The sequence below is a fragment of the Grammomys surdaster genome, unplaced genomic scaffold (genome assembly GCF_004785775.1).
Source record: "Grammomys surdaster isolate TR1022 unplaced genomic scaffold, NIH_TR_1.0 127, whole genome shotgun sequence".
Lineage (NCBI taxonomy): Eukaryota > Metazoa > Chordata > Mammalia > Rodentia > Muridae > Grammomys > Grammomys surdaster.
The window spans coordinates 2,857,009-2,883,713 of record NW_021604585.1 but is presented as its reverse complement, the minus strand read 5'-3'; the positions used below and the strand labels follow the sequence as shown (position 1 = coordinate 2,883,713).

The following is a 26,705-nucleotide window of genomic DNA, read 5'->3' as shown; positions in this document are numbered from 1 at the left end:
CATCTATCCATGGTATGGACTACTAACACGACATGCTTCCTCCAAATTAAAGGCTATACCAGCATTGTCCATAGTGACCACAGTTACAGTCAAACAGCTCTGGCCTCCTTAACACCAAAGCCAAGATCTGTGCACTAGATACACCTGGACAACAGTTACCAGCCATTACAAATCAGTTAGTTTCACCACGTTAGCTGAATAAGTATTCTTCCCCCTTTGTTTTGAATGAAACTATCCTAGAAAGAAAATGAAGAATCCTGTCAACCTAGTCAAGACACAGGAATTGAAAACAACATGGAAAAGTGATGGCTCCATCAGGAAAGCACTGAAACAGAGATGTCTGATCAGGCAACAGCAGGTAGTAAACTATCACTATTGCCTGACCATCATAGGAGACAGGAGCACTAACTACTGCCTGACCATCACGGGAGACGTGAATTGGGACACTGAGGAGAAAGGCGAGGGACTGAGAACAGCTGCTCACGCTGGGCACAGCATGCCTATTACATGCTTGGCTATATTCTAAGTGATAGGAAGTTCTTTGCACATCTTTTCCACACTGACCTGCCAGGAAGACATGATTTCACCCACAGAAATGAGAGTCCCGTGCACTAATTTGCTCTGTGGTGCTGATGGAGACAGCGGCCTAACTTTAGGAGCTCACTCTATTAAATCCTAGTTTGCTCTGGCCAGGTGGAGAAGCAGTCAGCCAAAGCCAAGAAAAATAAGAGAACTCTGTCAAAGAGCCTTCTGTAGAATAAAGCCTTTTATTTATTTATTTTTATCAGCATTTAAGCAACAAACTGCTTTCGGCTGCTGAGTTCATCAGTTGGGCTCAAAGAAAATAACAATCTCTAGAATGAAGATCAAAGTTGTACATCACCCTGGAGACACCCTGCTTTGTTAAAGGAGTCCATTTGGGGCTGTAGCCCTTTTGTTGGAGTAATTGGCTCAAAATTCATGAGCTTCATGCAGGACTTCAGAGCACCTGCTGTCGTCATTTAGCTGCTCTTCAGCAGAGGCAGAGCTGCAAAGAGAAAGCCTCCTATCTGCCTGCATCAGAGATTTAACACATAACTGAAACCTGAAAGAAATAACAAAAAGCAACCCCTTCCTCTGTATCGCCAAGCTTTAGGAAATACTGTCCCTGCAGCAGCCTGAAACATTTCTCTGTTTGTCATTAGTTAACCATACAACTTTAAGAAAGAAAAGACTTGACTGAGTTTGGGCCTAAACAATCATTAGTCTAAAAGACAATTAGTTATGTTGTTAGACACTTAGGAGAACATGCATGAAGCTGGGATAGCATTCAGCTATTTTAAAAATAGCACTGGGTTCTCAGCACTCTGGGGGGGGAGGGGTGTGTGGGGTGTGGGGAGCCCAGCAACCTCTCAGAGGTTAGTCAGCAGCCTAAACAAACAGAGGCACTATGGTTCGCCTTTCCATGGGAGAGACTCAGTGTTATTCCAAACTTGTCTTTAGTCATGGATAATAACTACTTTATTCAAGATGGCTCATTAACCTGGTGTTTCCACTAGATTTCTAAACACCATGGAAATTCTAGCCCCAAACTGTAGAAATCTCTTTTTAAAAAAGAATTTTTTTCTCAAAATCTCTATAAAACAATGTAATTTCCCTAAGTTGTGCAAAACTGGAAAACAATTCACATGGTGGAAAATGCTCCTTCACTGTCCTAAAAGAGCCTTTATTTTATAGTTTGTTAAGACCTCAAACCTAAGCAGGGACCAGAGAAGCAGGCCTAGTGGCTAGATCCCGGAATCCAGCTACTCTTGGCTGACATCAGAGGATTGGGAAGTTCAAGGCCTGCTTGTCTCCAGCAGAGGGGGAAGAGGGCCAGGGGAAAACGCTGTGGTGGAGAGCCTGCTTACCATGCAATCCTCAGCAACACACACACACACACAAGCACATGCACATAAGTGCACACACACGATCATCTATCTTTAAAATCTTGTTATCAAACTCCAACGGAAATCTTTGCTAATGCATTGTTTTTGAAATGACATGTTACTACTAAATTTTGTCAAGGCAAATGCTTGTGAAAAAGGACTCCTCTCAAATTTCCTGTACTTCTAGGCTTTTGCAATATTTTCTAGAATTTGGAGATAATACTGTTAAGGCTTTAAAACAAAACAACCAACCACAAAGCTGCAGTGTGCCTGACCAGCAGATGGTGGTGTAGCAGCACTCCCAAACCCAGCTCCCGAGGGACAAGCCAGACCTGTCCCTGCATTGCTACCCTGGGCTCTTCCTTCACAATCACAAGAAGGAAGAATACAATTTAAATTGTCTAACATTACCTCATGGATTTCAGTCGTTCACTGAGTCTTCTTGTCTGTTAGACGCAGACTCTGGCCATCTCAGTGCATAGGCTGCTATGGTTTTCCAATACCTAATAGTCCAAGCTGAGGTATTAATCAAGGTGGCTAACATCTGTGGATTTGGTGCTAGACTGGAAAGCTTGGGCCATCCTAGCCATTTCAGGAGGTTTCTGTGAAGCTAGGTTTCTCCTGACAACGTGTAGTGATTGATTAAATGGTTAATCTGTGAGGACCCGAGGAGCTCAGCATGAAGACTCAGATCTTACAGAAGTACAGTAAGTCGGCCCTCTGCTCAGAGCCACTCATGGTTCTGTGTTTTGAGTTGAGCAAGGCGTGTGAATTAGGAACATTAACTGGCTTTGCTTTAGTTGTGGACTTCCAAGAATGAGTAGGACTTTCCTTGGCCTAGCTAAGCTGAGGGGAGGTTTGCTGTTTGATTTCTAGTGACAGTGACGCCTACGGAATGGTTTACCACAGAAATTAAATTTCATGTGAAACCGACTGTTTTTCAGATTGTGGGAAGGAGTGAGTAAGGCAACAGTGGGAGCTCTGAGAACAGCTGGCCTGCCCACTGCACTCCTTGGTCCTCTCGGAAGGCAGTTCAGGAAGTTCAAACCCAGCACTAGCATTCTCTTGCCAGCAACAACATTCAGCATTACAGCTCTAGGACGTCTCCTTTCTCCCTCGGTCCCAGTAGAAGCTTGCAGCAAACGCTAGCAGAAGCTTGCGGGAAAACGCTAGCTCTGCCTGAGGCAGAGGATGTGGAAGGCTACAGCTGGTTACCAGCCTCTTTTAGACTCCAAAATATCATTGAGAGATCAGAGTCACAAGTGAGTAATATTTTCTATACGGCTCTCCACGTTCTAAAGGCCAATAACTCTAAAACCTTAAGAGTCCTAAATGTCGTAAGCGGCATTTTTACGGGTTGTTGGAAGGAAGCCCCCACCACAATCACTTTGGTAGGTCACACTGGTGCCTATGGTCAGCGTTAGTGCCTGTTTGTTTACAACTACGGTAAGGGAATAAACCAGACCTTCACCAAAACACCCACAGAATAAGTAGTCAAGTGCAATTTATGAATTTATGATTATTTTGCTCTTGTTTTTCCTTTTAGTGTTGGGGATTAAAACAAGAAGGCAGAGATATTTAAACATCACATAGCACAGAACAGAAGCTAGGGCCATGGGAAATATGGATGAAATATATTGTGTGAAAATTCTTTAACCTTTTTTTTATATATATAAGAAAAAGAAAGAGAACCTGGGTATGATGGCTAACAATGGTTGTCAACCTGACAGGATATAGAACTCCTTAGAGACAAGTTTAAGTGTAGCTGAAAGAGCCATCCCGACTGTGGACATCGCCACTTAGTGGGAGGGAGTCCCAGACTGGAGCAAATGGGGACAAAGGGGGAGCACCACTGACCCCTGCTCTCCACTTCCTGATTTCAGAGCAATCAACAGCAGCCTTAGGGTACTAGAGCTCTGTGGTCCCCCTCCATGATCACATCCCCTGCTGCTGTAAGCCAAGATAAAGTCCCTGCTCGGGTACTTGGTTGCAGCATTAGGAAAAGTAACTATTAGGTGTGGTACACACCTGCAATCCCAGAGCCCAGGCCCCAAGGCAGAAAGACTAAGATTCAGAGGCTTAGATTGCACAGTAAAACCCTGTAACACACAAAAGGGGAGTGAGGAAGAGACGGAAAGAGTTAAGAAGCTTTAAGACATGACACCTAACTAAAAATATAGACTGTGCCCCATTAACGCCTGAAAGAATTAGCAGGCTATGGCGCCTTCCCCAAGGACCACATCAGAATCCACACTTGTAGACCAGAGCTGGCTCTAAGCTCTGTGTTTCCCACCAAAATTTTTAACAAAGGCAAAACTAAAGCCAAGAACGAGAGAGAGAGAGAGAGAGAGAGAGAGAGAGAGAGAGAGAGAGAGAGAGGGGTGGGTGTTCCTTGAAGCATGTGTCTACTTGACCAAAGGCTGGAGGTGACAGAACGAAGGCATCTGACATGTGACCCAGTGCACTGCTGACATGTGACCCAGTGCTCTGCTGATATGTGACCCAGTGCTCTGCTGACATGTGACCCAGTGCTCTGCTGACATGTGACCCAGTGCTCTGCTGACATGTGACCCAGTGCACTGCTGACATGTGACCCAGTGCACTGCTGACATGTGACCCAGTGCTCTGCTGACATGTGACCCAGTGCTCTGCTGACAAGCTTCAAATTCTATTGTAATGAAGGAATAATTTATGGACATTGGCCAAGGAAGGAAAACCTCTGGAAATATGCTGTCACTTATTCCTCACAGGCTCTCAATAAATAAGCTTTTAAGTAATGTGACTAAAATAATTCATACATCACTAAAATAAGCATTCCTAGCTTTCCTGAAGTTAAGGGACATTTAAAATGTTGTGACAGCCTCTAAGTTGCCCTTTTATAGTTCTAAAACAAGCAAGCAAACAACAGCCTTAAGAATGCAGAGACCTGATGCTTTCTTTCCACACCTCCAAATCCAAGAAGCCCCACCCCCACCCCGGTCAAACAGCTGGCCACACAGTTTCATTTGGATGTTTTCAGGGACAAAGTACACTTTTTAAAAAGTTGTGGGTCATCTCCATTTCAATCATACAGCTTAATGACAGGGCTCTGTGTTAAGTCTGGCAGTGTCCTCCAATAGGAAACATAGTCCCAAAAAGTAGAAGTGTTTGAGGTGGCATCTGATGGGAAAGGATTAGGTCATGAGACTCCACGTTCAAGCAAGGATTTAGCCCCACTGTAAACAAGGATAAGAGTTTGACCACCATGCCCTAGGCGAGTCCCCGATGGCTTCTGCCACCTTCGAAAGCCCTCGCGGAACGTGGTTTCCTTCATTTTGGACTTCTAGCCTCCAAAAGCTAATAACTGTTCATTAAAAACAAAAATCACCCAGTCAATGGTATTTTGTTATAGAATACAAAACGAGTAAGAGTATCTGAAATAAGTAACTTGAATTAGGCTCTCTGTGGACTTGTTTACCTCAGAACCAGTTTTGCTCTCAAGAAAATAATGGATTAGTCTAGTTTCTTTGCTTTGTCTTTTACATTGAGCCTTGACACTAGTGAAGTACTTGGCATTGTGTGTGTGTGTGCACGCGCATGCACACACACACACACACACACTCGAGCAGACCCCACAGGTCAGCAAGGGCTATCTTTCTCAATTGCTCTCTAACATATATTTCTGAGACAGGTTCCCTAATCAAAGTGGTGCTCACTAATTCAGCTACATTAGCTGGTCAGAGAGTCCCAGAAAACCTCCTCTCTGCTTCTGCCCTGGGGCTAGGGCATACATCCTCACACCTGGCTGCTTAGGCAAGCACTAAGAAACTTCGCTCAGATCCTTGCTTGTCCAGCAAGCACTTTACCAACCGAGCTATTTTTCCTCTGTTCCCCTTTTGTTTTCATTCCCCCACCCCCACCCCCACCCTTTGGTTTGGTATTTTGCTGGCATGTACATTTCTGTACCATATACATGTAGCACCTGTGGAGGCCAGAAGCGGGCATAAAATCCCTCTGGAACTTGAGTTGCAAACAGTTCTGAGTTGCCATGTGAACGCTGGGATCTGAACCTGGGTCTTCTAAAAGAGCAATCAGTGCTCGTAACCACTGAGCTATCTCTCTAACTGCTTAGATCTAAGCGCCACTCACTCCAGCAAAGCTCCAAACACTTCTGGGCACTGGGAGTACAAAGCGGAATGGGGCATAGTGCCTGGAAGGGCACATGGAGGTGATTTTTTTTAAAACCTTGTCTTTAAGCCATTAAGATGGCTTTCAAACGTTTTAACCTCCCAGAGGTAGTGGAAAAGAAAAGATATGGGGGAAGTGGACCTGTCTAGAAATGGTTCTTTGGAGCAACTCCCATCCGTGTTGTCTAGAATTGGCAGTTCAGTTCACAGGTTAGCAGCAGCAGCTCAATACACTGACAAACATTTCATGAATATACCAGCAGTCCAGCTCAGTAGAGTTGGGTTAGCAACATTGGTGACATGACCTGGCAGAGACAGCCAGGCCTCAGCCTCGGCTTGAGTCAGCAGGAGGGACCCAGAGGGACACCAGGAGAAGTTCTCAGCTGTGCATCTCTCAGGGAAGGGAAGATCAGGAAAACTCATAAGCATTATACAGCTAGCTGTAGCAGCAAGCCACCCTCTGTCTCTGTCACTCTGTGGAGTCCTATTTATACCCTCCAAACATCACATGTTCTCCACACATCTTGCCTGAGCACATGTGTCTGTCTCAGCTGACATCTCTCTGCCATCAGCCCGAGACTGCAGAAGCAGAATCGGAAGCTGAAACAGTAAGAAACTGCAGCATACTATCAGAAGTTTTTGGGTTCATTTCTCTCTATGGTGTCCTGACAAATGTAACTCAACTATGCTATCTAAAGCAAACCAATACATGCATGCTGTTAGCAAAGACTCCTTTATCATGTGTCCTTTCTTTAGCAGAACATCCTTTCTCCTGTGTCTGCTTCAGCTAAACATTCTTTCACGAGTCTGTCTTAGCCTTTCATGTGTGTCCATTTCAGCTAAATGTTCCTTCATGTATTTGCCCCAGCAAAATACCATCCAACCGACTTTCCAAAGAACCCTTAAATTTACCCTTCAGATGACCTCAGAGTAAGAGCAGCTAAAGCAGCCATGTCTAAGTCAGGCCAAAGAAACAGAAGTCATTGCAGTAAGAACTACAGGGAACATGACAGTGAGCATCATGCCGAGATTAAAAGCTTGGATTCAAATTCCCATACTAAAACTTCAACATAAATTATTAAACAATAGCTTAATCCAATCTGGACAAAATCTTTTTGTTTGTTTGTTTGTTTTTTTGTTTGTTTGTTTTGTTTTTCAAGACAGGGTTTCTCTGTGTAGCCCTGGCTGTCCTGGAACTCACTCTGTAGACCAGGCTGGCCTCAAACTCATAAATCAGCCTGCCTCTGCCTCTCAAGTGCTGGGATTAAAGGCGTGCATCACCACTGCCCGGCTTTGGACAAAATCTTAGTGAATTTAGTTAGTTAGTAGAATTCTAACTAAGCAGTTAAGCAATACATATTTGCTAACTAAAACTTATTCTATAACAAATCTTGAAAGGAATTGCACTACAAAAGTTCTCAAGGGGTTGAGGTTAGTTTTCCTGGTTTTTGAAGTGAAGTATGAAGTCACTGTTTCATGAAAACTCAAAGCATTAAAATGTGGACATTGGGGATTCCATAACAATTCATTGATAGAAAGCTTCCCTGCCCGCCCCCCCACCAAAACACTAACGATACAGTTTAGTTGAACAATACTCACAGTGAAACAGCTCAGGTCTTAAGTCATCATCGTTCAATTATATAAAACTATTAAAGTTCCTGTGAGCACACAGTCTTGTGTGAGACCCAAAGTTCTTATCACTTTCCTTGTGGCTTTTCCACACTCTGACACTATTTCTTTAGCACTCCAGCCCGTGGTAAAAAGAAATGAAGACACCACTCGGCTCTGTGCAGTCTCTTTACAACATGTACAGGTGATTTCTGTACTGTGGAGTTAAATTCGGTCAACTGTCTGTAGTTAACAGTGATTTTCATTTCTAACGCAGTTCTCCTAATTAGGACCATTTGTAGGATCGGTTTTTAGTATAAACCAGAAGAAAGATAAACCTGAGAGTACTTCTTGTCCTTAGAGTTATTATAAGCCACTTGGTCATTGCTAAGGTCTTAGCTTCAGGAAGACATTGTGCACACCTGACTGTTGACACAGCCCATGGGGCTCTCTTCCCTAGACCGGGCCCTGTCCGTGGGTTAACAGGGTGAAAACAGAAAAAGACAGTCGACTGTCACTTTGGGAGCATTTCCAAACTGCACCCTCTCACCGCCGCAGCCACAGAAAGCTAATGAGTGCACTGCAGACCTAGGACACTATAATCAGGGCCTGGCTAGCGTGGATGTTAACATGTTTACCACTGCTAATAAAAAGGATCCAAGAAAGAACAGGAGGCAAATAAAGGTATTCCTGAAGATGGCTATGTCTACAGAGATTTAGTGTCCGAGCTAGACCTGTAGGAAAGACAGAAACCAGGAAAACAAGGACTTCCCATTACCTGGATGCATACATGCTTACCTCCAATATTCTGAATTATTATGGTGCCTGCCACCACCACCTATAAGAGAACAAATATATTCATAAGATAAAAGGAAAAAAAACAGTAGAAAAGGACAGAATTTTATTAACGTTCAGTAACGAATACAACAAAGATAGATGCAGAACTCATGACCAAAGAGACTGATTGCAAAGAACGAATTTTGTCAGCTGTTTGTCCTACCTCAGTGGTTCCCAACCTTCCTAATGCTGCCACCCTTTAACATAGTTCCTCATGTTGTGGTGACCCCCTAACCATAAAATTATTCTCCTTGATATTTCATATTGCAGTTTTGCTACTGTTATGAATCATAATATACATATTTGGTGTTTTCCAACGGTCGTAGGTGGCCCCTGTAAAAGGGCTGTTCAACCCTCAAAGAGCCTGAGATCCACAGACTGAGACCCACTGCACTACCTGAAATCAATGACTATCACATAAAGTCTCCCTTTAATACCTCCCTGAGCAGGTTGGAGTGGGTGGTCCCAACACTATATATAGTACGTAAAGGAATTGATAGTCTTCTGGCATCGGCTTGGCCTTTGGACATCCTAGTGTCAAGGATTAAACAACCTACAGCAGAAAACTCTAGGATACAATGATCAGAGCAAGAAAATTTAGGCAAACTGTTTCAAACTCAAAGACAGTGAAATAAACTAAGTCTAAAGCAGCAGGTGTGACAAGGACTGGGGCTCCTCTCCTTCCTATTCTGCCTTCCTATTCAATCAGGCATTCGAGAAAGTAGATCCAATGTGGCCAGATCATCTAGTATTTAGTAAGCCAGAAAGTGATTTTCACAATTTCACCCTTCAATAATTGTGAATAACAGTTGAGCCAGGCCGTGGTGGCGCTCACCTTTAATTCCAGTGCTCTGGAGACAGAAGCAGGTGGATCTACAGAGCTAATCCCAGGACAACTAGGGTTATACACAAAGAAACTCTATCTTGACAAACAAAACAAACAAAAATAATCTAAGAGTTGGCAATGGGCTAAAAATAAAAAAGATCTGAGTTAAACAAAGTATGCCTATGATAAGCTGTCTGTTGGCTCCTGTTTCTAGTCTTGGATGAGCTCCTGGAGAATCGAGAGAAAGTGTTTAAAAATTATACTTTCTTGGGCCTCTGGACCACTCAACACCGGCCTGTGACCACCAGCAAACATTTGGAGCTGACTAGCTACCTTGAATCATTCAGGCCTCCACAGACTGAGGACAGGTCACACTTAAGGTTCACCTCTACAGGGAATTCTTCCTGGGACAAGTTCTGCCTATCCTGGAAACCAGTGTCGACCAGAGTCCTGGCAGTCTGCAGTCTGCAAGTCTAATAAGCTATCTAGAGATGCTATTGTGCAGCTGGTTTTATGTCAGCTTGACACAAGCTGGAGTCACTAGTGAAACTGTGACGTGGGGCTAGAGCAGGCCTGCAGGGGATTGTCTTAGTGATTGATGTGGGACGGCCCAGCCCACTGTAGGTGGTGCCACCCCTGGGCTGGTGGTCCTGGGTTCTATAAGAAAGCATTCTGAGCAAGCCATGATGAGCAAACCAGTAAGCAGCACTCCTCCATGGCCTCTGCATCAGCTCCTGTCTTCAGGTTCCTGTCCTGTTTGAGTTCCTGCCTGACTTCCTTCAGTGATGGATTGTTTCCTGGATGTTTAAGCCAAATAAACTCTTCTCTCCCAGTTTGCTTTTGTTTCTGGTGTTCTATCACCATGACAGTAACTCTAAGACAGTGGTCATGACCACTTTGATGTTTCCTACAAGGCAGCTTGCACCTCAGCTTCGATGGGTCCCTGGAAACCCAGTTGTTTGTGGGAAGACAGCTCTGACTTTGTGTGTACCACTTGCAATGCAAATGAAACCCACTGGCCACACAGAAATACTTCTATCTTTTATGAATATACTGTAAATACAGCATCTTAGTACTAACCCTTTCTCTTTTCCTTGGCTAAACTTAGGTATTTAATGTTTAGAAAGCTAAAATGAATGTCTGTCTATCTGTATTTCCTGTGCCTACTACAGTACATGGCATAGCATTGCTCAACACAAACTCATCTGATAAGTAAACACACAAATTTAAAGACAATTTTAAAACAAATCCTTAAAATTTTCAAAAATATTTCTTTGATTCTCAGAATGATACTATCCAACCATACATTATTCCAGAGGGAAGAAAATGGAAATTTCAGATTAGTAATAGAATGGGGACAAAGTACAGACAAAATCTATCAAGTCCTCACTCTGGTTACACTCTGCCCAGTGAAGCTGCCTACGTGGAGTGGGCAACATGCAAAGAGCAACATGAGAGCTCATGTTCATGTCCATGGCCCACATGCTCAGTCTGCACCGATATGCAGGGGTGAGGGTACTACTACAGCGAGCTAATGGCAGAGTGCCACCGAGACACAAGGACTCACACCTAAATCAGCCAGGGGGTTCCCTTCTTGTCTTCTTGGTTGCTGTTACGGTTGCAGATATTGTGTACTCTGTTGTACGTACACGCATGCACCCATGTGCCAGGTTATGAGGTACACACGCTGTGCAGGTTATGTACTACCATGTGTGAAGGACAAAGGTGGCTGCAGGAGTAGTCCTCCACCGTTCTCTACCTTGTCTCTTGAGACACAGTCTCTCACTGGACTTGGAGCTGGCTGTTTTGGAGAGAACCCTGGCATCCCCCTGTTTCTGCACTCACCCTTAGCACTGAAGTTTCAGGAATATTCTGCCATGTGCAGGTTTATAAAGATGTAAGCCCTGGTATTACCTAAGGTTCATGTGCTCCCTCTACACTCCAGGAGTAAAGAGAACTGGAAGCACATATAGAGTTTCTTCCCACTGTGGAGCAGTGACTCCCTCTGAGACTCACTCCTTAAGTTTAGCCATTTACAACATGGAATCCACAAAGACTACAAACAGGAGAACAAATGTGGGAGACAACTCATAAGTCAACTAGCTTGAATGTAGCCCCTACAACGCATATGGGTTTCAAAGTATCAAGTGTATGATGTATGTGACTTACTTGTTAATTTAAAAATAAACGCAAACAGAAAGCACTAAGAGATTTATAATCAGAAACCTTCTTGTTTAAAACTAGAATAACTATGGGTTTAAAAGTGGCTCTTGAGACACTGAGGAAGAACACAAGCATAGCAACACTATCAGCAATGCTTAGCCATGGCCATCTCTAGGAAAAGTGTTTCCCTACAACTTTAAAGTTAGAAAACCTATTGGAAGCCAGTGCCAAATACAAGTTTGCTTTTATTTTTATTATTCCAAGGAGAACCAGCATACATAACATCTATAGTCGTCAGATATGGAACCGGTATTGGGTAACAGTTGATAACAGGTCCCTCTGGGTCTTAATTTCCCCACATGCAAACAATGGGACGGTCAGGGAATCTTTCAGTACTGTTCAGTTCTTATAAAATACTACCTATCTAATTACTGCTTTGGAAAACAGGCATGCTATAATTTTAATTCTACATTGTTTTCTTCCCTTTTAAGGATTCACTCAGAGGATATGACCAAAATGAACGAGGAAACTGTACGGCTCCCGTTACCACTCTGCCGTTCATCAAGTGAGCAGCAAGATTTAGAACCGAATTGATTTACAGACGTGCTTCGGAAGGGGTGCAGATTTCTCTATATTTTCCATTCCCATCATTCTGTCTCTTCTTCCTTTCATTTCCTCTCAGACTCTTAGGTCCTTCTCGTATATATATCTTTCTGAACTTGAAGAAGAACAGAAATACCCCTTAGGTTCTAGACACACTGAAGGGAGAGTGAAATTACCTTTCCAGGTAATCCAAAAGCGAAGAGTCCAAGATCTTCGTAAGATGTCACCGCTGTCACGACAAAGTACAATTGTTACTTTACACAAACTACTTGGGAAGGTTACTTCACTTGCAGGCTAGGCACAGTGCCACTCCCAGCTTCAGCCAGTGGGGACTACCAGTCTCTTGGAGCTCTGACATCCTGGATGGAGGTAGAGGTAGGAAGAAGGGGGAGCTCTCTTGGCTGCTTCCTATAAGGCCTTTGAGAGTTTTCTTTTTGACATGTTAATTTCTACTTTAAATGTAACCCACAGGCCTAAGATTTAGGTGTTTTTGCAGAATGTGTCTCTTTGACAAATAGTGGTGGCTTTTTCCTTGCTTTAAAAAAAAAAAATCACCAAGGGGGCTGCAGAGATGGGTCAGTAGTTCAAAGCACCAATTTGGTTCCCAGCTCACAACTCTATAACTCCAGGTTCAGGGGATCTGGTAAGCTCTTCCGGCCTCTGAGGGCACAGAGAGGCACACAGCGCACAGAGATACATGCAGGTGAAACACTCAGACACATACAACTGTTTTTTCTTTTCTTTCTTTCTTTCTTTCTTTTTTTTGAAAAAATTCCCTAAGGATTCATTTTATTATACTTCTCTAGTATATCTCACATTCTGATTCTGTTTCTTAAGTGTCCGTATTAATGGTTACTTTATATTCTTACTACGTTTCTAATGACTGTAAGATAGCACTGCTAGCACACTAACATTGTAACCGCTGAGCGCCAGTTCTCTACCCATCTGGCTGCTCTCATCTTGTAGGCCATCAAGGGGAGAGCTGTGTTTCCCTTAAATAGTCTGAAATACCAAAAGCAGGAAAAACCATTCAGTGTTAATTCTGAGGTCTAGTGGCTGGGGTCTATCCACCTTACAATCATAGATAGATGTCTGAACTTAGAACAGAGGTACTAACTTTGGGAAAAGAACTTTAAAGATGCATGTTCTGTAAAGCCAGAGTCTACTACAACAGGCAGACGTTAGCAAGTCCAGATTCCCAGCCTATGTGAATTCAATGGTCTGATTTCTTGAGAACATCTTGTTTGCATATACAGGACTCATGTACTTGGATACACACTATCCAAACAGAAATTGTTACTGGCAAGAATTTCTAAATATCGGACATACAGTTAGATGAGGTATGACAGTTGTACCACACTTTCAGGGACATCTGCCTTTCCAAGAGCTTAGAGTGACGATAATGCATTCACAATAGTAACAGTGCCTCCATCCTAGAGTTGGGGAAGGGGGGGGTACATATTTTCTTTTCTCATCATAAGAGTGTTAAATTACATTCTCATTTCATTGTGTTCAAAAAGTGTGGCTATTAAATACAGAAAAAAATGAAAAGGCTTGTAAGAGAGTCATGTTACACTCTCACAGACAGCCTTGTGTTCTAGCCAGTTCATGAGGCTCTCTAGCCCAGGAAGTGCAGAAGCCCACAGCACTTACACTGAGGAGAAGCAGGCTTGGAAACAGTAAGGCTTGGGAGAGCCATATACACTTTCTGTTAGTCACGGACTAGTTAAAGCCAGTTTTCGTGAATCTCTCAGGACATATGTGGGCTTTTCCAACTGCCATGTGGGAACAACAACAAAAAATCTTTTTGTATGTTTAGGATGAAGAACATTCAGGTATATAAAAACAAGCATTTTAAAAATCATAAGTGGATTCCATACAGTAACTATGGAACCGGGAAGGAAACAGTGTGATAATGAATAATAAAAGGCATTAACAATTAACAAAATCTTCATTTTAATCTATCATCAAGGCTCAAGGGACTCGGGAATTTTTTTGAGTGATGTATCTAGTTTTAAATATGCATTTCCATTTGAACTGTTAAACGTAATGCACACATATAATCTAGCATTGGACTGAGAAGACATACTTTATCTGGGTAGGCCATTCATGAAGGTCACACGGGCCTAGGGAGGCCCACGCTCACGCTCAGGAGTGTCCAGTTTCATGCCAGCCTCTTTTTCTCAACCTTGTGCTCAAAGTCTATATTAAAAATGTCATTTAAGCCAGGCGATGGTGGCACATGCCTTTAGTCCCAGCACTTGGGAGGCAGAGGCAGGTGGATTTCTGAGTTCGAGGCCAGCGTGGTCTACAGAGTGAGTTCCAGGACAGCCAGGGCTACACAGAGAAACCCTGTCTCGAAAAAACAAACAAACAAACAAACAAAAAATGCCATTTAATAAACTGGAAATCATACTGGTTCATACTGGCTTGAACAGAAATATTTTTCTGCAGAGAGGCCAAAGACCAAACCGGAGGTGTGGTCCCTTAAACATTAAGAAAACTGGGCTGACAGCCCCCGCCTCTGGCAAGGTGACAGGAACCCATGCACCATGGCTCCAGGCTTCCATTACTGCGTAAGAAAAACATTTCTATGTTGTCAGTTGTTTTTTTATCACTTTATAAAAATTACCTGACCTCAATGCCTTTACTACTTGAAAAACAAATTCCTGGTTTTCTAATGATAAACTCCCTCAGGCTCTCAGCCTTTCCCCCTCTGGTCACTGTGTACCCATCAGCAATGGCAGTCATGGTTACTGTCTTTCTCAGTGATGTCACACTTTTGTCTCATTAGATACAGCTTGTGAGCTTAAACTGCATATTCAATCAATGCATCCACATTCCACAAATACGCAATACTATCACGTATGTAAACTTAAACTGAATTAAATAGAATTAAACAGAATAACTGTAGTGATGCATATAATGAGACAAACGTAGAAAGACAAGAGGAGAGTTCCGCTGACAGAGGAGGGCTGAGCGGACACCGGCAGCGAGAGCCAGTTTTTATGACTGCGCATGCGTGTGATCCGAGCATTTGAAGTACACTGTTTCAGACTTTTTCCTCTACCACAGATGACTTCTACTGGAATTCACATTCATATTTCCTAGGATAGAATTAATATTTCCCCTTGGGTCAAGTTCTTTTGGAACCAAAATTCTTCTCTTCTCATAAATAAAATAGTTTAGCATCTCATTAATTCTCTTATAATATCATGGATCATTTGAACAGATCTAATATGGCAACTGGAAAAATCACACCAGACCATATTTTAAAATAAAAATAAATAAGAAAAACATTTCTTCTAAGAACCTAAAGCAATTAAATTTTCCAGTGTTACACAATGCTTTTCAAATGACCTATTTTGTATATGTTTGTCAGTATGTAAACTTGTTTGCTTCATTTTTGTATAGGGTACTGGACTCAAGCGTTACGTGCTACATACACATTCTACAGTCCAGCCTTGCTTTATATTTATGCAGTGGAAAGCATCAATTGATTGTGTATCTGGTAAAAATCGAATACCAATTAGCAACAAAACAAACAAATAAAAACAAAACAAAAAAACCCTCACACTGAAAAATTCTAAAGGGAACAGGTTTTTTTTGTTTGTTTGTTTTCTTGTTTTTCGAGACAGGGTTTCTCTATGTAGCCCTGGCTGTCCTGGAACTCACTCTGTAGACCAGGCTAGCCTTGAACTCTCGAACTCAGAAATCCGCCTGCCTCTGCCTCCCAAGTGCTGGGATTAAAGGCGTGCGTCAGCACTGCCTGGTGGGAACAGGTACTTCAATATCAAATTTAAACACTAAACCTTAAACGTTAAAATTGAACCCTTGCTTGTGACAGAAAGCACAGCGAATGAAACCTTAATGAAGACAGTTTTAGCAGCAGCTTGAGAAGTTGTGCAATCTCAAACCCGCCCTTTGGCTGTACTATTTCTTCAGCCTCATAAAATAGCTCTAAGCACCACTAAGTCCCAAACCGAAAGAGAAAAGGCGTGGGGCTTTTAGCTGGGGGCGGGTCCAGTGCTTCAGCCCTAAATCTAGCTTTCAGCAGGTCTGGGTCCTGCTCAGCTCTGTCTCTGTCATCAGGGCCTCTTTTATGTTGCAAAAATTAGAAGCACTTTCCCTGCCCAAGACACTGGGAATATGAATAATGGCTTCTGGCTTTGCTTTGAGGCTTTGTGAAAATGAAATGCGGACACAGCCAGCCAAGTGCTTTCTCCACATCTCAGCCTGTGAAGCAAAGCAGTCTGGGAAACCGTTTCCAAGCTCTCTTCTGTAGCCTGGGCCATTTCTACAATGCTAGTGAGAGTCACAGATTGGACTGATGGTCAGGATGCAGTCTGAACAACCACCCTTAAAACATTTGACCCTGGGAGCTTTGGTCCTAGGAGATAAGAATAAAACCAGGAAACTCATTAGACATTTAACCATGCCATGATTTACACTGGAAAAACAGGGCTAATTGAAATGTGCTACAAGGTGTTTAAGTAAATCATGGTACTGATACCTAATAGAATAATACAACCACAAAAGTCCATTTATAATAACAAAAATGCCCATATTATTTTAAGTGGGAAAAAGAAAAACAGGATTCAAATACAATCTATGAGGTAGACACATAAACAGTGACTAAGTCTTAAGTAACTTTTCTTTGGCTTTCTGAATTTTTGAGGAAAGGAGCTCAACTGTGTTATAATGACTTGAACAGCAAAGGAACTTTATTTTTAAAAATTGCAATGCCAAGCGTATTGACACAGGCCTGTAATGCCAGCTACTTATGAAGCTGAGGCAGGAGGATCACTTGAGAATAAAACTTTGAAAGTCAGTGAGCAACACAGCAAGACCCCCTGCCCCACGCTGCTTCAAAACAAAAACCCAAATAACACTTAAATAGTTCCACTTCCTCTAGAAACCTGAGAGTTGGCCGTTAAACTGAAATTCTATTTATTTTTCTAGTGCTAAGTAACTTGTTGCTTGATTTACAAGAAAAGAATTTTTTTTGTTTGCTTGTTTGTGGCTCTTTCATACATTTTACAGCATTATAAACATTAGGAAGATGTTTAAGAGACATAAAACTAAGTGTTGATAACCAATGAGAGAGTGACATATCCCTACAGAATAGGAATGACATCATAATTATGTAATTAATGCAGTCTTCTACAAGTAACACTTGGGGCAAACCTTCATATCAGCTGAAGCAATCACTAGCAACATGTTTTTAGAAATCATTTTTTTAATGTATATTAAAAGCAGTCAATGCTGTGTTTTGAAAGAATGGAGAGGCTAAGCCTTAACCAGTAAATGGGGAGTTTTTCCTGCATCACATCAGGCCCAAGGCTCCCGGCTTCCACAGTAATCACTGGAAAGCTGCTTCCCATGAAACAGTGGAGCACTTCCAGCCAGTTACTCCAGTGCCTGTCTGCTTTGCATTTTCTCCTCAATGAAATAGGACAATTAATAAACTTTGGTTACAGTATGAGCCCAAGTTTCAGCAGAAGCAATATTATCTTTGGATCTGGATTGAAGGACACAAGTTATCCAAACATAGTTCAACTCTCAGAAAGTTGGCCGTTTGGAAAGTACTCTTATTATTCTGAAATTCTTTTCTTTCTTCTGTTTTCCATCATTTGCTTCTTGCTTTTTCTCCCTAACTGTATGGAGGGCAATAAAGTTCTTGAATATTCACTCATTTTAAGACGACTTCTGATCTTTCTTAATATACACTTCAATGTCACTGTGCCAACTGACTATGACATGACTAACAATCTTTCCATCCTTTAAAAGAAAACAGAATGATAAGATATTAGTGTCATTCTTTCAGCTGGCAACAAAGTCTAATACTGCATGCTTAGGAAGGTTCTGGATTCCCAATTCACTAGTTAGCTGTGCAGTGAATAATATTTACAGTCACAGCCTTTAACGGATGCACTGGTTTTCAACCATTAAATTCAATCTATGGATAATATGATAATATGAAGAGTTTAAGAATCATTACAAAATACAAAATAAATGCAATCTTTGATCATGTAAGGCAGCAGTTCTCAATCTGTGGGTTGTGACCCCTTTGACAAACTTTTATCTCTAAAAATATTTACATCACAGTTCATAATAGCAAAATTACAGTCACGAAGTAGCAGTGAGCATAATTTTATGGTTGGGGTCTCAGAGCTGGGATGTAAGAGAACATGCTCCTTGGGAAGGAGAGACAGGAGCTGAAAAGACCTTTCCAAAGTCAGTGGAAACGAAGCCAAGGTTCTGGACATTCTGTAGTTCCACATGAAATGATCAGAGATGACTTACTGAGTAGAAATGGAAATCAAGAGTAGGAAGGGGACATCTGGCACACCTGAGCTAAGGCCTTACTAATTACAATAAAGAGTGGACAAAAAAAATCTCAGTGAATAAGAGATTATAATTTAAACATGGAAAGCCAACTGTCAAAAGAAGTATCTCATAAGACTGCACACCCCCACACTTCTAATCATATACTGGGTCTATAAAAAATTTTATTTTACTCAGGCATGGTGGTGCACATCTTTAATCCCAGCACTTGAAAGGAAGAGACAGATGGATTTCTGTGAATTAAGCGGCTAGGGCAGTCTGTACAGTGAGTTCCAGGACAGCCAGAGCTGCATAAAGAGATCTTGTCTCAAAACACAACAAAAATTTTATTTTACATGTATGATTGTTTTTCCTGAATGTTTGTCAGTGGACTGTGATCATGCCTGAAGAGACCAGAATAGGGCCTCAGAATCCCTTGAAGTGAATTTACAAACTGTTGTGAGCCACCCTGTGGGTGCTGGAGATTGAACCCAGGTCCTTTAGAAGAGCAGCCAGTGGTCTTAACTCCTGAGCCCTCTCTCTAGACCCAAGCATGTAAGTTTCTGATAAAGACAATAATGAGAAACAGTGAGAAGGTTCGGAGGGCATTCCCTCCCTGGCACCCATGTAAAGCTGAGTGGAGAAAATCATGAAGCTGTTCTCTGACTCTATATGTGTACCAAGCTACACACATCCGTAGAGCTGTCTGTGTACTGTGGGAAGTTCAACAGGATCCCTGGCCTTAACACACTGGAGGCCAATAGCACCATGCCCATCTACCCCATCTCTGGGCATAAGAACCAGAAATGTCTATAGCCATTGCCAGATGTTCTGGGGGAGAAATCACACACAGCCAAGAATCAGTAATATAAATAAAGCAAGACACAAAAACACCAATGCACTGAAGCTGCCTCAATGAACTAATTCACTCAGTTAATTCTGAGTGCATTAAATTATGCTCACAATTCTAAAAAGAAATAGAGGAAATTCTAGCGTGGTACTGACTACCTTTCCTAATAAGCAGATGCTTGCAGAGAGTTATGTTTGCAGGAAACACACCCTGGTGTCATCGCCTTCAGGTTTAGCTCTGAGTCTCACACATCCCAAATGGAATTCGTTATGACCTAAAAGTGATTCAAAACCCTCCCGGGACACCCAGACCCATGCTGAGCAGAAGGCAATCCAAGAAGCCCCAGTTGTCAGTTTTCTTGGAAATGCTATGTTAATGCTGAACATATAGAAATCCATTTTCTGTTATAAACTACATAAGGAAATTTTAAAGGCCATTTTGGCAACTTGTCATTTAGTTATTTTGAGTCAGGATCTCAGTCTGAAGGCTGACTTTGAACTCTTCATCCTTCTGACTCAGCCTTCTGAGTGTGGGATTACAGCAGGCACATCCTTCTGTACCGTCCGACTACATGATTTTTGCCATGCATGTTAAATTTTAACAGGGAAATGTGATCGCGCCACAGTTCTAATGCTTCCAGTCAGTTCTTGCCTATCTCCAGCTTTCATTGGATGTCCTCTGGGATATAAACGCAGTTCCCGGGAAGTCAATTACCATACAAACACAAGAAACGCTCTTAACGCTACATTTGGAGCTTTACCAAAAACTTGTTTCTAAAGAAAAAATCACACGGGTGACATGTTTGTTATTCCAATGTTGTGGCATTTTCTTACTGTAAGCAAGGTTTAGTTCAGTACAGCGGATGTAGCTAATTATTACAAACTTGATGTCTTCAAAAACCAGAATATTATTGCTTCACAGTTTTAGAAGGACAGAGAAGTTCAAAATTAGATTCACTGGGTCATAATCAGGGTGCCAGCTTGAGTCCCTCCTTCTGGAGAGAATCCATTCCTAGCCTCTTTCAGCTTCTGGTGGCTCCGGGGCTTGTGGCCAAGTGTCTGTGATCTGTGTGTGACCACTCTGTACTTTTCTCTTGTCTGTGATCTTCCTTTCATGACACATGTAACCGAGTTTAGAGTCTGCCAACACAGTTCTCCATTTCAACATCCTAGTCACTCCTGTAAAACTTCTTCTTTTGACATATGGCACTCACAGGTTCCAGGGATGTGGCTGTCTTTTGAAGGGCAGTATGGACCATGTCAGGTAGGCTACTACAAATATGGGGATTTCATAGCAGACAGGAAACAGCATCTGGGAAATATCTGATTAAAAGATGTTACTTGGGTGTGGTGGTACACTCTAAAACCCCAGCAATCAGAAGGTGGAGGCAGGAGGATGACTTGAAGTACAAAGTCAGCCTGGCCTATATAGTAAGCTCCAGGCCAGGGCTCCATGGAAAGGCTGCCAATCATTTTGAGGAGAGCTTTAATTAAACGTCTTTTGCTTTAAAACAAACAAAAGGGGCCAGAAAGATGGCTCAGCAGCTAAAAGCACTGGCTGCTCTTCAAAAAGGACCTGGGTTCAATTCCCAGAACCTACATGGCAGTTCGCAACTGCCTGTAATTCCAGTTCCAGGAGATCTGACACCCTCACACAGACATACCAGGAGTCAGAACACCAATGTACATTAAATAAATAAATAAATAAATAAATAAATAAATAAATAAAATTACTTTAAAAAAGAGAGAGAAGAAACCAGAGCTTATATAAAAACATCTTTTTTTCATCATGACTAGAGTTTCAAGTAATCATGGAGAATGATAACCTTAGGGGCTAGGGAGATGGTTCAGCTAAAGTGCCTGCTCCTCCAGCAGGGAGACCTGAGTTTGGATTCCCAGCACCCACAAAAGCTTGCCATAGAGACTAGTGCCTGAAATTCCAGCACGTGGTGGGACAGGTGGGTTCTCGGAGTTCGTTCACCTGGCTCAGCCGCAGCTGTGAAGCCGGGGAGCTCCAGGTGCCATGAGACCCTGCCTTAGGAACGAAGAGGGTGAGTGAAGACCACACCCACTGTTGACCTCCGGCCTCCGCACATATATGTGCACACACCTCCAGTAACCTTCTTTAGGAAGAGGAAGAGAAAGGGACTCAAAACTCTTTATTGGAGTTACAGGCTATATCATGCACTCTAGGAAAAACCAAAATTCTCTTTGGACAGAACAAGTGGTAGATTCTATTAGCTACCTGGACTTTTGCAACCATCCCAGGGGGTCTCTCATCCCCTGGACAAACCCTTTTATATTCTTCTGGATCTGAGACTGGTCTCCCCTCCAATTTTCTTGTTTATACCTTATTCAATAGCAGTATTACGTTACCTTGGGCACACTGTGTACAATGTACAGGATATACTTCTTGTCTGCTAGCTTTTCAGCCCAGTGAGCTAGGACTATTTCCTGACTCCATCCCTCCAACTCTTTCCTTCTCACTTGCCCCCAGAGTTCTCACCTGGTACCATATTTAGCACAGTCTAGCATGCATCATTTGCTCATGTACTTGTCTCTGATTACTCCCATATTCTTAACAGAGAAAAGAATTCAAAGCAATGAACCTCTATCCTATGCTTCAGAGCTCAGACCATTCCACCCACATATACTTCAAACTCCACATATTCAAAACTGAACTTACTTTTAATTTTGAGCCACCTCTGCCTTCTGTGTTGCACTAATGACTCGGCCTAGTGGCCCACATGGCCCAAACATGGCTCCTTCACCTTCACTACCACGCGGACGTCACTCCTGTGCTGACTCTGCACTGCTTAGCCCATCTTTCCTTGATCCCCGTTGTACTAACCTAACCTCTCATCTACTCAGGTTCTGATCGTGGAAACTAGCGCTGGCCACCCCACAAAGGATGGTGTGTGCAGAATGGCCTGGCAGCAGCGCCGTGCTTCTCTGAAAAGCGCACTGCCGCATAGCTGCTACCCTGGGAGTTTCCTTTCCTTCTCTCCTGATTCCTCATTTCTGTTACTCCTGAATTCTGGCGAGTCTCTCCACTCTTAAACTGCTCATTACATAAGTTTACTGGAGGGACTGTTTCTCAGACATTGCATGTATGAAATGCCATTACTAAAACCACATTCCCATGTTTGGCTGGGTATGGAATTCTAGTTTAGAATCATCTTTTCCAAGAATTGCACAAAGACTGGTATACAGTCCACTTTACAACTCCTGTAAAAACTGCTACTACGTCTTGATTTGTATCTCCTCGTTTGTGTGTATGAGACGTGTGTATGGAGTGTGCTGCTCACACCTCTCTGTGGGTGCACACACTGCATGTGGAAGGCAGATGAAGCCGCCGTTGGGAATCCTCCTCTAGCACCAGCTGCCTTGTTCCTCGGAGGCACAGTTTCTTGCTGAACCCGGAGCCTGGGCTTTTTGGCTAGGCTGACAACCGTTACAGCCACCAGGGTGCTATGGCCTAGGCTTTCGTAAAAGGCACTTCTAACCAACAGCCATTTCTCAGTTTCTTTGTTTCTTCTGTGTAAACTTTTAAGATACCACTTTTTAAAACTGTCTTTCCCATCATTTGCAATACATTCGGTGTGAATTATTTCTCAGTGATCTTCTGGAAGGCACATGTTACTGCGGAACTTGTGTTCTTCAGTTACAGCAGCTCTTCTGTGTTACTCTGTTGATAACTCTCTGCCCTTCCATTTACCCCTTCTGTTCTATCACGTGCATGCTGGTCTCCTGGACTGCTCTAACTTTTCAACATTTTTACTCTTTCATTTTCAGGTGAAGACTGGGCGCATTCAAGGTGGTCTGGTAGTAATCTCTTCTCTCATTCTCAAGCTGTTTATTCTTTCTGTGACAATCCCTGGAAATTTCTTTAAGTGTTCCAGTCCAACTACAAAAGTAATTTTATTTTCTCTTTCCTGACTTCTCTTCTCTCCTCTTCCCTTTTCTCTTGTTTTCTCTAACTTCTATGGCACTTGTGGTTTCTGGACACCTTTAGATATTATTTTCTTCTTCTTGTACAGATGCATTATCTATTATTTCAAATCTCAGAGTGCACGTTTTTATTCTAGATTAGAAGAGACCCTTGTTGGCTGTTCCTTTTTAAGACTATTTCCTTTTCTTGCCATTGTAGTATAGCGACATCCCTTCCTTTCCTCCCTCTTATCCACCCCTCCCCCTTCTCTTTCAAACTCATGGCTCCTTCCACACTCATTGCTGTTACACACTCATGGTATATGCATATACATATATATTTTTATGTACACAAATACAATCTTCTCAGTCTGTTCGAGGATTCTTTTATGAATGTTTTCAGGCTGACTATTTGGCGCTGGATAATCAATTGGAGTGTTCTTCCTTGGGGCAGACTATTTCTCCCTCTCGCCGAATTCCTTAGTTGCCTGTAGTTCTTTATGGAGGGCTGAGGCCTTCTGGGCTTTTATTATTAATTTTTACTCCACATGTTGTTCCTGTATTATTCTCTCTCACCATTTGCTTTTCTTTAACAGATTATATTTTTAGATTGTTTGTAGGGTCTCAGCAAAATTAAGAAAGTATAAGGCTGTGTGATATACCTTCTGGCCCACATACAACGATGCCTTCCTGCTATACAGAAGCATGTCTGTCAGTATCAAAGAGCCCTGCCCTGTCAATACCATACAAAACCAATGTGCAGTGGGCGTGAAGGTCTGCCCTTGGTACTAGACAGTCTTTGGATCCTGATGAGTGTACCTCCATCATTATGTGGTCACATGGCATCTTTCCTTTGCCCCAAACATTCTCCTCTTCAGTCAGCCTCCCCTCCTAACCCCTGGTAACCACTGACTCCTTAACTCTTCATGGTTTTGTCTTTCTACAATGTCATAGCTGAAACTAAATCATACACAATCTTTTCTGGTTTGGTCTCTTAATTTTGTATGTTTAAAGTGCTCAACATGTTTTGATATACATTGAAACTATGATATTCAAGGAAATAATCACACCCATTCGATCTCTCTTTCCTTCCCTTCCACTCCTTTCTGAGATTATTCTCTTGGCAAGTTTCCAATAAACTTGATACTCACTATGACCGATATGCTGTGCATCGTATTTCCAGACTCCACATCCTGTGTCCCCCAATCAGGAACTCCCTGTCCTCCCTCCCTTCCCCAGGATCCCTGGTAATCAGCTTCATCCTGTTTTCTAACTACCTTTTTTAGTGTCCACATGTAAGTGAGAACATGCAGTTTTTCTTCCTGTCTGCCCATCTTACGTTCTCGTTATCATGATGTCTGCCAGGCTTCTCTGTGCTCTCACCACTGGGAAGACTCCCCTTCTTACCCCTTTTTTAAAGGCTGGATAATATTCCAAAATACATACAGATTACTGCTTCTTTATCTATATTCTTCAACTGAAAGACACACAGGGTGTTTCTGTATTTCACCATTGCAAATAATGCCACAACAAACAAAGGACACAGATTATCCCCACAAGGCCCGTTCTCACTTTCTGTGCATACACACTTGGACACAGAGCTGTTGGACCAAATGGTTTCTTTCACCTGATAATTTGCTTTTATGAGTCCTCCATGTCGCTTCAGAGCCTGGTGGTTCATTTCTTATTAATACAAAATAATTTTCTGTTGTTTCAATGTCATTGTTTGCTTGGTCAATCATCTAATGAAGGATATTTGGGTATTCCCTAAATTTGGCAATTTATAAATAAAACTGCTATAAACATCTTATATACAAGTTTTGCATAGACCTAAGTCTTTGGATAAATGCCAAGAGGAGTAACCTTGCCAGACCCTGTGGTACAAGTATGGTTTTGTAAGAATAAACAATAACAAAGGCCTGCCGGTCTCCTTCCAGGGTGGCTGAGAAGCTAGTTCAGAATTCACCACAGATCTGACATCTTATATTCATGATTTTGCTTCATTCTCAGAACAATCCTAGGAGGAAAGTGCTGTCAAGAGCATTGCATAGTCAACACAGTAAGGCGGCAGCGGGGGTGGGATAGGTGGGGGGCATATGGCGCCTTGACATGTCTCCTTAGTTCCCAAGAAAAGTGCCTACAACAGACCGAAATGCTGCTTAGAATTTCAAGTAAGACAATTTCAGGTGAAAAGATCCTTCTTTTTTATAAACATGAAGTTTTCTCTTCATCTTTTAACTCTAGACAACAAACAAATAAAACAAAAACGACATTACCTTTTATAAAGACTTTAACTCATTTTTTCTGACCAGTGATTCTAACTTGAACATAGTACCCCTTTAGGGTAGTCAACCAACAGAAGGGGAGAAAATCACACACCATTCTGCAGTGTTGCATGAGCACACGAGAGGGCCTACCTCCACTGAGCGCCTTACAAGGACTGAGGAATCAGTAGAGACAGGGCAGCAGTGTGAGTGGAGAGCCTGGAAGAGGTTAGCTCAGGATCCCAGCAAGCTACAGAGCAAGACAGGAGGAAAAGGAAGAGAAACAGATGTTTTCACTTCATGTAGCCCGTAGTTAACAACAGTGTCAGAATATTAAGATTAAGTGATCTGAAGGATAAAATTAATATTATTTTTAAAATTCTATAAATTTAAGTACTATTCCAAAATAATTGAACTAAAACTTACTGCTGCACAGTTGACTAAAGTCTTAATCTTTTAACAGCATGTATCAAAAGAATCGATTACAATGCTAGGAGAATTATCCTGATTTAAAGAATTTTTTCCATGTAAAGAAGGGAAATTGTGTGACTGATATTCCTGGAAGGATTTACAAATGCTACCTAAAGGTATTATTAGTCCGGAGTTCACGAAACTGTTATAACAGCTACCTTACCCTATCTTCTGGTTTTTGTTTTTGTTTTTAAATCAATCTGCACATTTGCCTGGAAGGCAGAGGCATGCATTGGTAAGCCTGCCTGTCAATGCCACCCCACTACTGATAGAAGCTGCAGCTCTGAGCTCTGGATCCTAAGATGGTTTTGCCTAATAATCACCTAGCTGACTTGATACTAAATCTGTTCATTAAACAACAACAAGAGAGGCATTTCTGATGCACAGACAAGGAAAATAAAGTGGAATGGTTGTTTTAGTACTCTGATCTCAAGAGTCTCAAAATCTCAGAATAATACCTTTAATGGTTCTCATTTCTTTGGGCCTAAAAGAATCCCATTTTAAAAATCTATTGGCTGCATGTATGTTGCTTCTGTAAATCTGAAAGCCATAAAACCAGTGATAACAAAGTGAGGTCCATCACTCACAGATAAAGCTTGTGTTGGACTGCAACACAAATTTAATTCAAAGATAAGAGAAAGCAGGTGATAAGAACCAGCTTTCTCTGGGAGGTGGTGATGCACCTTTGATTCCACCTCATCGGAGGCAGAGGCAGAGGGGCAGAGAGGGGCAGAGGGGCAGAGGGGCAGAGGGG

General features: G+C 42.2%; 1 protein-coding gene across 1 annotated transcript in view; it reads right to left on the bottom strand.

Moving 5' to 3' along the window:
• Slc38a6 (solute carrier family 38 member 6) overlaps positions 1-26,705 on the bottom strand; it is a 57,212-nt gene that overhangs the window by 24,552 nt on the left and 5,955 nt on the right. The window contains exons 4-5 of the mRNA XM_028789632.1: positions 12,287-12,339; positions 8,480-8,519 (exon numbers count right to left, since the gene is read on the bottom strand). Coding sequence (XP_028645465.1) covers positions 8,480-8,519; positions 12,287-12,339 — 93 coding nt within the window. The remainder of the gene's footprint in view (positions 1-8,479; positions 8,520-12,286; positions 12,340-26,705) is intronic.